The 16,066-nt window shown below is 37.5% G+C and overlaps 1 protein-coding gene across 3 annotated transcripts in view; it reads right to left on the reverse strand.

Annotated features, from left to right (window-relative positions):
* ACSL3 (acyl-CoA synthetase long chain family member 3) overlaps positions 1-16,066 on the reverse strand; it is a 38,365-nt gene that overhangs the window by 14,088 nt on the left and 8,211 nt on the right. For all 3 annotated transcript variants that reach the window (XM_041414475.1, XM_041414474.1, XM_041414476.1), the window contains exons 3-6: positions 12,269-12,690; positions 5,734-5,911; positions 1,769-1,878; positions 410-548 (exon numbers count right to left, since the gene is read on the reverse strand). In XM_041414475.1, the coding sequence (XP_041270409.1) occupies positions 410-548; positions 1,769-1,878; positions 5,734-5,911; positions 12,269-12,619 (778 nt within the window). In that variant the 5' untranslated portion in view covers positions 12,620-12,690. The remainder of the gene's footprint in view (positions 1-409; positions 549-1,768; positions 1,879-5,733; positions 5,912-12,268; positions 12,691-16,066) is intronic.

The raw sequence follows: 16,066 nt of genomic DNA on the forward strand, positions 1-16,066 counted from the left end.
TTTGCTATCTGTGAATTTCACAAAACTTAATGGCATCAAATAACTGATTTCTTTAGTTATAAAATATACAGTGATTTTCCTTCTGTGCCCTGAATAACCTGGTTTTAATACATCCGATCATAAGAATGCTTTTTAAGCTTCTATCCCGAATTAATTGCTTATCCTAAAAACTACCCTTCAACCTGTGACACTTGATTGTGGAGTCAGTTTTTACTTTTTACTTACACCCCAAAATCCAACCACCCACAATGAAAATAAAACAAAAAACATGACAACGATTTTATTTGAAGGAAAAGGACGTAAGAAAAGGTTAAATCCGCAGAATTTTGAAATCTGCAGTTTCTTCAAGTTTACTCAATGGGGTCAAACTAGGGCATCAAAAGAGATGGTCTGAAGAGGAAGAACCTACCAGTGTCTGCCTTGGCCCCCATGGCTTGCACAGATGCCATGGTGTGAACAATGACGCCCTTGGGGAACTCTGACCACGTTGTGGGCTTGCCATCCACTGTAATTATATGTCGCAGTAGTGGGACTTGAGAAACAATTTCCTGTGAAAATGAAAAATAGGTTCAGAGATTAAAAATTTGTTTTATGCCAGGAAGTAAAAAAAACCAAAAAACAAAAGCAAGAACAAAAACCTCCATGCTATCTGCTGTATACTTTTTAAAAAGCACTAACATAAAACATCTCAGAATTTTAAAGGATAAACCTCCCAAGCTCAAACAGTAGCAAACCTTGAAGCTTACCAATTTTAAGTCCAAAAACTTCTCCAAACACTTACTGATCTGTATTTTATTTCATGAAAACCCCACAAATAAGACTGCAGTGATTTGTAGACATAATTGACTTTCCCTTCCCATAGAACACTGAGAAAAGCTGGTGATACTGAGCTCACAATAATTCTTTGGTTACTCCTTGGTTATTATGCTATTTAAAATAAGCAACAGCTAGCAAAAATATTGAAAATCACTAGTTAAGCATTTCAAGCAAAACGTGAGTTCAAAGACACTTATCAGTGTTCTCATGGAAGAAGAGATCATCACCTATAGCAGAGCAAACACGTTTTCTCACTGCAAGCTGAAATAAATGTGCATGGCATGGATACAGTCATTGTAGTAACTTCATTTTAAAGTTTGGGAAATTCTCATTCACATTTCCACAGCAGCACAGTTTTTCATTAAAACAATTTCCTTAACTGAAAGGTCCAGTTACCCCAAAACACACAATGATGAAACTCATGAAGATTAGTTGTTCCATTTGGGTATTCCATCAGGGTTAGTAAGTCAAAGTTCTTTGACTGTGCTAATGTTTAGCGAGCTTTTTCTCCCCCTGCATGGAAAAATAGCTCTAACTCTTTAAACACCTATCTTTAGATGTAAAAACCATTCTCTGCTGGGAAAACATCTGATAATAAGCCAGGAGCACGATCACAGTTAGCTCTTTATACATTTTTCTGTTCTTCCCATTGTTACATTTATAGGCACTCAATCCACCCAGAAACCACAGTTTCTTGTAAAGGTGTTTTTCCAGGCAGCACTCCAGCTCTGCAATACTGCAAATTGCCCATTCTCCAGTCACTGAGCAGCCTAAAACCCACTGAAAACACACTACCACTTTCTGCAAATGAAGACAGATACATAAATTTTCTTCCAAAAGTGTCTGCCTTATGGAAAGGCAATAAATCATTGCTCTGTACAATGGAACCAGGCCATTTAACAACGGTGGACAGATACACTGCAAAGAGATAGCCAAAGAGCAGTTTTCTGACCTTCAATTTTGTTTGCATCAGCTCTTTACTAGTAATGATGGTGGTCACCTCTGTTTCGTTCAGCCCGTGAACTATTGCTGGGCCTCCCAGCGTGGCGTACAGAGTAACAACTGCAACACAAAACAGGGCAAATGGTCAGCCTCTGGGTTACCTTTTCAAGTGTAGTTTATAAAAAAGAACTGAGATTAATCTATTCCAACTTACGCAGCACAGCAAAAATATTTGTCAACTCAAAGATGGGACAGTTTTGTATTTAAAAAGCCTCTTAACATGTGAATTTAAATACAGTGTGATCTTCAGTTACACCCAGAAGGAATAATGAATAACCATTCTCTATGTGACTGTTTACTCTTTTCCAAGGTCTAATTAGAGGTCCCAAAACCACATTACCTTGTGAAATTCTCCTGGATCTACTCTCATACTGTCACTCCTTTTACCATTTGAAAAGTAGGCAAACCTCCTCAGTTTAATCACTGTGTTACATTCCTCTTAAGAGGAATAAGAAACAGCTTTCATCCATGTGACTTCTCTTTCCAGAATTCACATACTCTGTCACTAACCTTTTACAATGGACTGCTAATAACAAATTATTACAGCATGGCAATATGTGTCATCAGCAGAGAATTCTCACACTCAGAAAGAAATCTGTGACTAGCTTATTCTGCCATCTATTTAAAATAATGTAATAGAGGTTTAATCATCACAGTCATTAGACCTTGAACTGACATCATGAGAATCATACAGAATAGCAAGAAAGAAAATATTTAGAAAATTGACTGTAAGAAACATTGTTTCCTGTTTGTAAGGTGAGATCATTAGTGAGTGTGTTACACAATGATTTCATATTAACACCTTTAAAATAATTTTTAATTTCCTGGCATTTTCAATGGAACTGAATGACAAGAGACCAAAAGAGACTAGGGAAGAAAAAGGCAGCTAAAAATTGTAGAGAAGTATTGCTCTCAAAAAAAAAAATTATATTTTCCAAGCAGAACACTAAACAGGGACATCTCATAAAATCTCTGAGATCAATCAACACAATCCATGATTATAGCATTCTTGCTGGGAGTTTTGTCATATCCAGTATCTGAATATCTTCTGCTTTTTAGTCTGTATATAGCTGAATATTTAAAGAATGTAAGTATGAAAATAAGACAGCCCATTGTACATTAGGACTGTAATCACTGCAGAGAAGATTAAAAATTAAAATTAAATAAAGTTCTGTTGTATTTTAAGATTTTTATTTTAATATTTTAAATCCAAGGAGCTACTAACCCAAAACAACTCAAAAGCAGTCTTCTTACACAGAAAAGTAAACAGCTGACCTCTACTTATTTTTTTCTTGTTAAAACAGCCCATCATAGCTCAGAACTGTTGCAGGGCAAACGCACATGCACTGTGTTTTCTTTAATTTGGTGGGAGCAAAGTCCAGAAGAGTGCCTCTCCTCGTTCCCACGAGCTCTCTCTCCTTACTGCAGTGACCCCTGTTATATAAACATGTAGCAGAAATTCAGCTGCCCCGAGCCAACAAGCAGAACCGAGCTGACAACAGCGCCCAGAAGGCAAAGCACCATCTCGGCAATAACCACGGGGGTACTTAATTACTCATCTGCAAATAAGTACATTAAGACACTCAGAGCTATATGACAGAGCCAAAGGGAAAGAGAGCCCATTTATATGATGGTGCACTGATGTCATGGAGAGAGAAAAAAAAAACAAAACAGAGCAATGACTCATCTCTGAAATTCTCCCTTCTCCACACTGGCACCTAAAACTTTTCAGACAAATACAAAAGTTTTGATAGTTTTTTTCTCTCCTCATTCTCTTGAAAATGTACTGAGAAGGGATTATTTTGTATTCACCTTTATACATGCAACAGTACAAGTGAGTCTTTGTTATCTGACCAAAGACTTGACAAAAAAATCTCCAACCACACAATCTACCAGCTCGTAGGAAAAGACAAAACCTTACCCTAAAGAAAGAAATAGAACTTCTACAATTTATTTCAAGGTAACTGGAATGTTAAACTGAGTATTTCAGCACCCATCATACATCAAGAATAAAAAGCAAAATGAACTTTTAAAGGCTTCAGCCAAATTTACTTCTAACAAAACCACTTCTGCTCAAGCATGACTGAAAAACGAATCCTAACCTCTCCTATTCCACCATTTGGCTATGCACTTTTGTGCTTTATCTGCCTGCTCTGGTGAAGAGCTGTTCACACACATGAAGAGGTACTCAGGAAGAAAATCTGTTTTCATGTTAGTACTACTTCTTCTGTCTCTGATGTAGCAATCCCACTCTACTTCCTGCAAATGTAAGACTTAGAGAATTTTAGAAAAAGTCACATTTAAAATAAAGCAAGTATTTATAACCATAAAGTAACTCGTTTGTGCAAGTAATCCATAACAAACATCATTCTCCTCATTTTAATTCTATAGTGCAAAAGGCATTTTCTCCAACACTGCACAAAGCAGATGAACCTGCTTTGTTGACACCAGCTCTAGGACCACTCCCTCAGAACACATCTCACATTTGGAAAGAATGTCCCAACACCTCCACAGCAGTTTGCTGGTATCACCCCTGCACACTCAAAAATGCTGACATAAGCCATTTAGCAATCTCTTGCCACTATTACTGAATTGTTATTCAACATCATCTGAATCTTCCAATTTGTCCTGCAAGCTGCCTGTGAACACTGCACAGCTCTCTCTTCATCTGCCAGCACGAGTCAGCCAAGTTCACAGAAGATGTCACAGCTTAGATGCTGAACACCACGTCAGAGTGTGTGTGGAGGCACGTCGCAGCAAGGGGATTTAAAGCACTAATCCAGCAAACCCAAAAACACACACATACCATTCTGCTCACAACATCCAGCCCCTAGCTCAATTTCCCCCCCCAAATTACAAATCTCTCTAGGATTTGTAAATGTGCTTCTGTTCAAAAGGGAAAAAATTATACAAGCCCTTGCATTTTATTCCCAGGAAAGCCACTAGGAATTTGACAGATCCCAGAATTGATAAGAGGGAACTGGCACAGAGACATGTAGTTTAAAAGCAACACAGGCATCTTATCTGAAAATAGTCTGTGCAGTTCTCTGCTCTGGTTGGCAGCCCAACAGCATTTACTCACTGAAGAACCAACCAAAAACATCAGCAATTTAGGTGGGAAGGCACCTGCAAAGATCACCTGCATGCACCACCCATTGCAGCAGAGTGCTCAGAGCCACGGCCAGTCTGGGTTTTATGGTCTCCAAGGATGAAGATTTCACAACCACATCTTATTGAAGGAGGGTCAACGTGGCACAGGAGGGAAAAGGCCAAAGCCTGTGAGGAACAGCAGTTTCTGGCATGCCCAGATGGGACAAGATGTTTCCCCCCGAGAGCACACAGAACCCAGCCAGGCTGGGCTTAGCTAGGTAAAGGACATATTAAGGAGCAATGATGAAACAGACATTTAAACTGCTATAGCACACTGAGACCAGCACTCAGTACATTCCTTACCTAAAAAAAAAAGGCCCAACCAAAATCAAAATTGAAGAACTGACAAAATATCCAGATAAAACAAAACTTGCAGGCACAGATGAAGGTTTGACGTCAACTCCTGAAACTGAGTCAATGAATTCATGTGTGATTTTTGTTTGTTTGTTTTCAGAAACTTGGGAATCTGTACTGATTTGAGATGAAAAGAAAATAAACCTCTCACAAATTCATTGAGCAAACTACACTTACCAAAACCATTCTCCCCATCTGCCAACAGATACAGGTTTCTCTACTCACTAAAGCAAAAGGCTACAAAGTCCATAGTTTCTGCCTTAAGCAGTATTTTTTAATTTGAAAACTTTAATGTTCTCTATAAAATCGAGATAAAAGTTTTCTTAGTACATAAAGCAAAGCAAAAAAGAGTTTTATTTTCAGATTGTGAGATCAAAAGCCATAAAAACTTCAGGGAAGACAGGTACTCACGCTGGTAATTGCACATAAAGCAGGCCTGGGCTGCAATCATCCACTCAGCTCTGGTCTCACAGAAGATAGCAATGTTAGTCTTTGGCTGCTGACCCAAGACTGCTAAGCCATTTCCAAAATTAACAGCTTTAATGTATACATCTTCGTAAGAAAGCCAGGTGTACTTGCCAAGGATGACCTAATAACAATAAGAAAATCAATTTAGAAAATGAAAATCCTTAACACATATCCTACTACATCTTCACCCACGTGAAGAATCCATGGATGTTTGAATAACATGTGCTTGAATTGTAACTGCAGTTTATTCAAGATAAAGATGACACTTTTTCTTGCCAAAAGCTACAGGGCCTTTGGAAGTTCCAAAATAAATACCATATCACAATGCAATATCTCCATGCCTGTTTCCACCTCAGTTTCTATTTTCACAGAAGGGAAAGCACATGATTTCCACCATCTTATGTAGCTTCAGAAGTCCTCTGAAAGACTGTTGGTTATCTGGCCCACATACCTCTACTTTTTAAAGAAGTTTGGTTTATGTAAAGGATGGGAAGCACCAGTTAGCACAGTACATTCTCTGTATTTGCTTTCTTGGATATTTGGGCTACAATTCTACACAAATATGACAGTCAGATGTTCATTAAAAAAAAAAAAAAAACTTGAAAAGGGAAACTGGAATCCAAAAAGCAGTATATCCATGGGCGCTCAGTCAGAAGTTGTGAAATCCCTTTCCCTTTGTTCTGAAACAAATGTCAAGGGGATGAGGAGTAATAATTTTGCCTTTTTTTACTGTTAAACAAAAGTGGGACAGAAGACAGGATAGGAAATTAACTGGCAAACCTCAGTTCTGAGAAGTCATGTAGAATATATTAGGCAATCTCACTTTTCCATATGGGAAAGCTGGTGTACAGTAAAACTGGATTTGAATTTACAGGTTTCTGTATGCACTTGCAGTACTGTTTCCTTTCTGACTGGTAGGATATTCCTTTGACACCAACCTAGAAATTTTCATATGTAGATATAGTATGAAAATGTTTTATACTGAAAATCTATACTTCAAATTATTATATCCTACCCATCTATTTGTATAAGCACACTGACAATTCTGAAAAACAATTTCTTAATCAAGTATTTCAGACATGTTCTTTACAAAGCATTAGTAATAAATGCAAGCAAACACTACAAAAACTAGAAAAGCTAGAACTAGAAAACTCCTTCATTCCTTCTTCCATATTTCATTCATCAATGTGAACTAAATTTCAAACTTCAGGCTGTCAAATCTAACAATTTTTGACATGTAACTACATTTCTAATGAGTCTGCATTTCCACATCTACTTCTTTAATAAAACATGTTTAAAAATCTCCCTCAAATTCCAATAGAAAATAAAATTTAGTACATTTCCTTTGTCAAGACACTTTTCCAAACTGTTTCATAGTTAAAATTAGTTGCAACAGTGAGTTTTACCTACTACAGTTCACTGCATGTTGCTCATTACCCTACTTGTTTAGCAGGACAAACGGGTACATGTGCAGCTGCTTGGAATTTCACAAATGTCTTTATGGGAAAATATCATTTAACAAGCCCAACAAACAACATTTGTCAATAACAGCAATATATAGCAATTCTACCAGAAAATACAGATTTCTCACACAAATATCTGCTCAGGTTTTCCTGGCTTATTTTCAAAAACTGTTTCAGTGGCAAACAGGCTGTTTCAAACCCCAAAACCTGGGAGTCCCTTTTTGTTTCAACACACTAGGATATTTCTGGTGTGGAAAACTCGCACTGCTTCCAAAAAAAGTATTGCACCTCTTCCTGTCCATCCAAATTTTGGTAATTTGGAATTTAAATTCCAATTTGGGATATTTTTTCCCCAAAGGCAATATTTTTGGCAGACGGGGAAGTTCTTGACAAGCTCATCAGTTGAAAACAATTTATAGCAGTGACTTGGGCCATACCCTTTCCCTCATTATACTCTGCCTACAGTGCAGCCTCAGGAAAACTGCTCACAAATAATTAGGCCAAGAAATACAAGCAGATTCTTGTTACTGTTTCTGGCAAGCTTGCCAATCCTTAAGAGGTTTTAGTAATTTCCATCACTCTCACTGAACTGGGGAACATAAAGCAGTAATTGGCCAAAAATTAATCTCTCCAAATAATACTTGTGATTCTGTTTTCTTCCCCTTTTTTTTTATTCGCTTAAATAATTCATCTTAACCTTGTTGATATGTAGTGAAAGACCACTTCATTGCTGCTTTCTTTTCTTAAAAAGGAAAAATCCTTTTTAAGGATGTGTAGCACCACTGGCTGTAGCTATTTACATAAAAATACATTTCTGAAGAACACTGACGTGGGAGGAGGTAAGACCTTTTTCAATGCAGTCATTTTGAGTTTTACTTTCCTACTGCCTTCCATATATTCAAATTCTAGTGCTCCTTCCCCTTGGCCAGTATTTCTTCACTACTCCATCCCTACAACATTTATATTACATATAAATACATATAGTGAATAACAGCTATTCATATATATGTATTACTAAACTGTCCCTTTCTAAGTCCCTTTCTCCTGCATTTCTCTACCTCTGCTCCCTCTGCAGGACACGGAGCAATTACAGCTCATCTCATACTCCTCATGTTGGAGTGTGTCTCCAAACCCACTTCCCTTCTTGGCCTTGCCCTCAGTAGCTTTTGCTAACATTTTCCAATGTACAGGCAAGAAAGACAAGGAGCTACTGGACAGAGTCCACTGGATGCCACAAAGATGAGGGGTCTGGAGCATCTCTCTTGCAAGGAGAGACTGCAGGAGCTGGGTCTGGTTAGTCTGGAGAAGACTGAGGAGATCTCATTAATGCATACAAATATCTCAAAGGTGTGCCAAGAGCATGGGGCCAGGCTCTTTTCAAGGGTTCCCAGTGATGGGACAAGGAGCAATGGCCATAAACTAAAACAGAATAAATTCCACTTCAACACGAGCAAGAACTTCTTGACATTGAGGGTGGAGAGCCCTGGAGCAGCTGCCCAGGGAAGGTGTGGAGTCTGCCTCTCTGGAGACATTCCAAACCCACCTGGACTCATTCCTGTGCCACCTGCTCTGAGTGACCCTGTCTGGGCAGGACTGGATGATCTCCAGAGGTCCCTTCCAACCCTAACAATTCTGTCATTCTGCTTCTGCTGCCAACAGGTGCCAAGACTGGCATCAGGCACCACAATCCTTTAAACATTCACACACCTTTCACTTAACAGCTTCCACAGGGTACTTCTGCTCGGCAAATAAGGGAAAGAAAATAACTATCCAAGAGCTGGCAGGAGGGCCCAGGAAGAGAATTTGAGCAGAGATGAAGGGCCCACAGTGCCCAGGCAGCAGGACCCGCAGCGCCGGGCGTCCCTGGAAACACGGCATTCCATAGGAGAACGCCGCCCTCTCGTGCTCCAGGCTCACACTGCAGCCTGTCACACTGCCACACAACCCTAGGAACTGTCCACACTCTACTCATGTCTGGAAATTCACAGAAGCAGAGATTAAACACACAGCTAGCATTTCTTTTACCTGGATTTTAGAAACAAATTAATTTTTTTTGGGCAAAGGTGTAATAAAACGTTCTTCATAAAGCTGCAGGCTCATGCAGAGTCATTAAACTACCTGATCTCAGTTACCTTTGAAGGTCTACCTAAAAGTACCTTATAAGGTTTAAAGAACATTGACTATGATTTGGAAACCAGTGATCATGAATTAAATACATCTTCCTGTAAAAGTATATTAAAAATAATACAAAGGAGGTTATTTCAAATGCCCACTTTTGGTTTTCACATGAACATGTGGATTGCAGCTGAATATATCTGAAAAACCCCACCCTAACATACCACTTACACAGCAATCTATGGTTTTCAACATCAAAAGTGACTCTCAATGCTCAATGACTTGGCATGGCAAGAACCTTCCTGAACCTTCACTTTAAGCTTCAGTATCAGCAATAATGAGTAACGTTATGAATTCCCAAGAACTGCCCATGTGCCTGCTGTTGCACCCAAGTCTCTCAGGCTTTAGATGCATCACCATCCCCAACAAAGCTGTGTTTTCTTCCCCCCACTGTGTCTTATTTATTATGTTCCCAATAATTCTGCTCTTGGTTACCAACCCTTTTTAAAGCCGAGCAAGACAAACAAACAACCCCCAAACCAGACAGAAATCTCCCTCATAAAATAAAGCAATGAAAGAACACACAAATAAAGCCAAATCCACATACCAACACAGATCGAAGCAAGCACCTGATGACATAACCTATAACTAAGACAACACAAAATAATGAAGCTCATCTTTTGGGCATCATAAAATTTCAGCTGTGGTTAAATTAAGTCCCTTTTCCAATTAATTACATCTTAATCTCAGAGGTATTTTCAACTTTATTTTATCCTGACTTAAATGCATGGTTTATGAAATTAATATTAGGTATGCATGATATTGGAGAAGGAAACTGGAGAGTACTCTATAGAAGGAAACAGAAGAACTAACCATTTATGAATTACTATGAAATGAAACAAGTGCCTAAGTAAGTATTTGTATTTTATTCACATCCATGAATTTCTACTACTTTGGAATCAGCACAGAAACAAGTATTTTTGCAACAATACACTATCATAAAAATTCTTCACATTACAGATAATCTGAGATATCACTGTTCTCAGAAGAAATTAATGGAGTACCTGATCTTAAAGATGTTAAGAAGCTCTAAATAATTTTAGCTACAAGTGCAAGGACACTTAGGTTTCCCAATAATCAAAAGCTGAATATTTTACTTTTTTGAGATATATATATAAAATATAAAAACATGTTGCAGCTCCTGTAAGATGTAGAAATAAGATGCATTATACCTAAGAATTAAACTTGTTGAGCACCTTTCTGAAAGGCTGCACCAAACCACAGCAAGCTGGATTTGCTAAAGGAAACCAGGCAATAAAAGGTACTTGGAATGAAACAAATCAAAGGAAGATAACCTGACATTTAGAATCAACAATGTATCTTGTGAAATGTTCCTCACTTGCTAACACATGCTATGAGGTCTTCAGAAACACTGTATTCCATAACAGAAAAAAAAAAAAAATTTAATGTGGACTTATATGATAATGCCAAAATTTGGAACAAAGTAACAGGAGAGTAAGTATGGGAATTGACCACAATGAAACCTTGTGTCAAGCTTAGACAAAATTACCTAACTAGGGTAATTTCTAAGCCTAAATACTCACAAACAAGTAATTTAAGTGGATCAACACAAACATCCTTCAGCTTTCCATATTCACAACACTTTGCTTGCATAATGGAAAAGGCTAAAACTCCTAAGTCCTTAAGGCTTACATTCAAAATTATGATTAAAAAACAGGACACATGTTTTTTATGTAAAAAACAGGGCAGCCAAAATTCTGATCTGTGCTCAGAAGCCATTCTTTGTACAACATGAACTTTCTGCTTCTTTGTAGGGTAATGAGGCAGCAAAATCTGCATGAAGCACATTTCCTTCATACTGCAAAACTACCTCCACGGCTAAGGGGAAGTTTCACTAACAATAAAGTTTGTATAAGGATTTTAACAGAACTAAACTTTGCCATATATTGTGATATTAACCAAATTAGATTTTTAACATACTCCTCCATCAGAATTAAAACTAGCAGCATGAAGAGAAATTTTCTCCATCTGCACAGAAACTAATCTTAACTAAAAATTATCTATTATTGACTTAATACCTTCTAAAACAGAAATGCAGCACTTTAACACAGATGCACAAATATGAACATTCTGTGGCAGTGTTCTGCCCTTCTTCTGGCAAAAGTGCATTTCTCAATGTGTCTGAACAACTACAAAGCAGCAAATGACAATACAGGCTTGAACATAATACACTATAAAAAGTCAGTCCCTTGAAACAACAGAGCTGTTGTCAGATACTGAAATCACATCTCCCACACACATCAGGATTACAGATTAGCAGAGCAGTTCACCTTAAAGGAGACTCAATGTAAAAAAAGACTCTTCAATGAAATCTGAGCAACCCTTTTCCAAACAATAAATTTATTTAAGTCCTGAATTCCCTGGACAGAACAGAAAATCCTTAAATCACAACTAAGTCTGTTAGAAAGGTACATCTGAATACTGGCATCTAGTATTTTTGTATATTTATCTGATGACAGTTCAGAATAACACAAAGGGAGACTTTCTAAAATTCACTTTAAAAAGAAACCTTTAAAACCACTTACATCACCAGCTGAATATTAAAAACAAATACCTAAAACATACTTGTGGTTTTTCTTTGACTGAAACCATAAATAGGATATCTATTCAAGAGTGCAAAAAGGTTTAGATTTGGTTTAAATGACAAGTATTGAAAGACTGGGAATTAGATCATTTGTTTTGCCAGCTACTGAATCTAAGCTGAGAAATTTATTCTTTCCCCAGCTTTGCTTTACTAGACTAGAAGTGCTGTGTAAAAAAGTAAACATACTTTGAAAAAAACTCTTAAACTCTTGAAGGCAGACTGCAAAAAGACTTACCTTTTTAAAAACCTTTCCTGATGGCTGGATTTCATCTTCCTCTTTCAGAATTTCACGTGTTCCCAAGAGTTTTTTGTCCTTGTATTTCGTTTTAGCATATTTAAAAACTTTGTCGAGTGTATCACACCCAGGATATAAAACTGAAGCTAAGCAGTGCAGACTGTTCACAGATCTGTATGCACCCCCAGGCTTGTTATTCACAGGCCTGGCTTTAACCTGCTTGGCTTTTGCTATAGCCTGCTTTGATCCTGAAAGGATGTACCATGGAATGTAGGTTACGAGGGAGTACACCAGGACTATGAAGTTTATAAACTGTAAAAGAAGAGGGTTGATGTTATGCTTCAACTTCATTTTGGCCGCTTGAGAATGTTACAAGAGACAGTTTGGAAACATGGATCAGCTAGACAGGGGTCCAAAAAGATCTGAAAAAGAGAAAGGAGAAAAGGAAAGGTTAGTAGTAAACGATCACAGTTGGCAGGAAGTATTTTTAAACATGATATTACAATCCCTATCCCAGTAGGTGTCTTTATGCAGGAGTCAGAAGTCTGAGCCCCTCACACAAATGAAAGCAGACACACGAGGTGGAACTGTTCCACTCCCCTTTAGCAGACTGTAGTACAATGACATGTGCATCTCAGGTATTTATCTGAAAAAGTTTTGTGATTATACAATTTAAAAGACCCTCTTCAACATCACAGCACCTCCATGTGCACCTTCACTAGGAATCCCTATGACCTCTGACTGGGAATCACCAGCCTCCAAACAAGCCCTAGGAACACAGGCGATGCCACCACTCTGCACATGGGAACCCCAACCATCAAGGATGTTGAAATGTTTCCCAAGTGTTGGACACACTGGGACACCCACCTGAGAGAAGAAAAGCTGTGTATGTGACAGAACTTTGCTGTTTTATTCCTAGGGACTTCCCATCAGTCCTAAGATTTCAGTCTGAGAACCACTATCCAATAAGCCCACTTGTATTAATAAACATGAGCTAAGTAATATTGGGTAAATACCAGAAAAGGGCTTATAAATATCCCCAAATTCCTAACAACAGCACAATGAAGAGATGTGTAACTTTCCAGAATCCTTAATGATGCCAGGATACTCACTTTGTCTTCTTTAAAAGCATAATTTAGTATATCTAATGACTACAATGATGATGCAACTTTCTAATGTATTCTACTGTTGAGTCATGAAATTATGCGATCTAAAAGATTAAAAAGGTAAATCAAAACAAAATAACTGAAACCCTTATGGAAATCAGGGATGGTTGCCATAATGGCTAAAGATGAATTTCTGCAACAGCCAATAAGCCACTAGCTGAAAACCAGCATTTTGTACATAATAAACTACAAATGCACTTCACTCAGTTAACCTTTCAAACTTACTGATACAATTTATTAAAAGTGGTATCATAAATCAAGCAACTAATAATGATGTATACATAAGCTGCACAGTTTTTGACAATTCTAAATTAATTAAATTTTTACTAATGAGATGTATTATTCTGTGCTGATGTCTTACACTCTCTGACTTTTCCTCCCATTAACTCTCTGAAAACCCTAATGAACAGAAATTTGAGTTGAAAAAAGTCATGTTTAAATCATATAAGATCCTTCAGTAGCAATGGAAAGAAACCTTGTTTCATTAATCCTGGATCTGCAGTCCTTATGGGAATGGATCAACCCAGCATCCTTCATTTCTAGGATGAGATTCATTACATCTTTCTCCAAAACACAAAACTTCTTAAAACTCCAAGCAAAAATATTTGACTATCATCTTTTTCCCTAACAAGCTGCTGTAATCTCACTGTTAACACTGCATCATTACAGGCAGCTTGAAGGGACCAAACAACATCAAAGTCTGTTCTGCAGAGCACCCTGAGACACATACTCAAATAAACCACAGGAGCTCTTCACAGCAGGAACTTACTGCAACAAGCAGAAGTGGAGAAAAGATTTAAAATATTTAAAAAATTAAATGGAAGTGCATATATTTTAATTTTCAGATCAAAGGCAAAAAGCAATGACAAATAGAAAACAAACTTAAATAGGCTAAAGGGCAAATTCAGTAATCACTTGAAGAGACTTATGTTCTTAGGGTGCCACTGAAGGATACTTAATGAAAATAATCATGAGCCAGCCAATCAGCTACTGCAGGCCAGAAAAATTATACTGTTGTTGATAGCAGCACAGAACAAGATGTTTAACAGCTGAATCCAGAGTTCACACAACAAGGGTTTACCCATTTTTTAAAGAAGTTTTATGTTGTATTACTATTTTGCCTGGCACAGCTTAGGAGATGAACATCTCTTTTTCTCCTTATAAAGCTGCAGAACTTCTCTCTGCCTAAAAAGTAGAAACAGAATTTAACCAAACACTGCTAGGTATGAAAATTAAAGCAATTTATTTGACAGCTTATTAATTTATGTAATTTCCTTGGTTAGAGAGGCACTGAACCCTTCCAGAAGAGCAGCTTCCCATTTCATTTTGCAGTTAGTTATCCCAACAGCTTTATACTTTTCTCAGAAGGAGAGGGGAACCTTTTCTACTATTTCTATGATAACTATGCCAAGGTGTCATGTCAAGCCCTCTCTTCTGGCTCATCCTCGCATAATAAGCCCCAAACCTGGAAATCTTTGCTTTGAAATGCAAACATAAATTGTGCTTTGCTCACCATTTCATGAAAGGCTGCATTGCAAGAAAGGGTCTAAGGAACACTCCAACAGCACAGATTAAAGGGAAACATTTTGGACTGTCCCCTGGCTCAGAAAAGCAAGCATCCTGCTCTAGAACTCTGACGTACATCTCTTAAAATGCTAATTATTTCAGTTATTCCTTCACAAAAGTGAGGCTATTACCAATCATCTATTGAAAACAGTTTGTTTTAAAAATTAAGACAATTTTTTTCACTCAAAATGTATTGTTTTTAAGATTCAAAATTATCTTTTGCAAATGAAGTTCCTTGTCTTACAGGCTGAGTAAAAGTCCATTTTTTTCCTTCAAAAACCTTACAATTATGAGACAGCAAACTTTAACTAGAGAGGTGCCAATGTCTTAAGAATTTGGCAATGGATTTCAGACTGTGATATTTACAGAGCATCTATGCTTGTAATTAATTGTAATTACCATTGTAATTGGACATTGGAAAAGTGCAATGCCTTTTGGAACAAGAAAGAAAAATATATTCCAGTAGTTTCATTAGAAGAAAAAGCTCCAGGATCTTTGTAGGGTGATGGTTCTAAGGAGAACTGAGCCATGACATAAAGGAAGTTCCTTGCTGGCAACATAAAGGCTCCCCCTCTTTCCTTGCGTAACTGAAGAACAGAAGCTGCATTTTAACTCATAATTTTGTTGATTTATTTGCTATGTTGTTGAGGAGGAAAATATCAGGTAGGAAAAGGAGATGCAGTTTAAAATGCCTTTGTGCTCAACAGATTTATAACAGCCATTCCCAGGAGAACATAAAAGTCAGCTAAGTGGATCACTAAACATTCAATTAAAAATCATTTTGATGACAGTGTAGAAGCAAAACCCTACCCTGACTTGAGGCTGGAGTGCTAGATGTAAAGCAATTATGACTTACAGCAAGCAAAACCAATGCAGCTGAACACGACAGTACATTTTCTGTTGGCTTTTTTTCCTTATACAAAAGGTCACTTAACCTCCATTAAGACAACCACTTTTAATGACAATGTAAAAGAACAACACTGTTTACATTAAGAGACAATGCTTGCTCATGCATTCTTCTATGTAACAATTATTATTTCAAACCCTTAATGTAAGCTATTTTAAA

This window comes from Onychostruthus taczanowskii, unplaced genomic scaffold (genome assembly GCF_017590055.1).
Source record: "Onychostruthus taczanowskii isolate IOZ18803 unplaced genomic scaffold, ASM1759005v1 scaffold45, whole genome shotgun sequence".
Taxonomy (NCBI): domain Eukaryota; kingdom Metazoa; phylum Chordata; class Aves; order Passeriformes; family Passeridae; genus Onychostruthus; species Onychostruthus taczanowskii.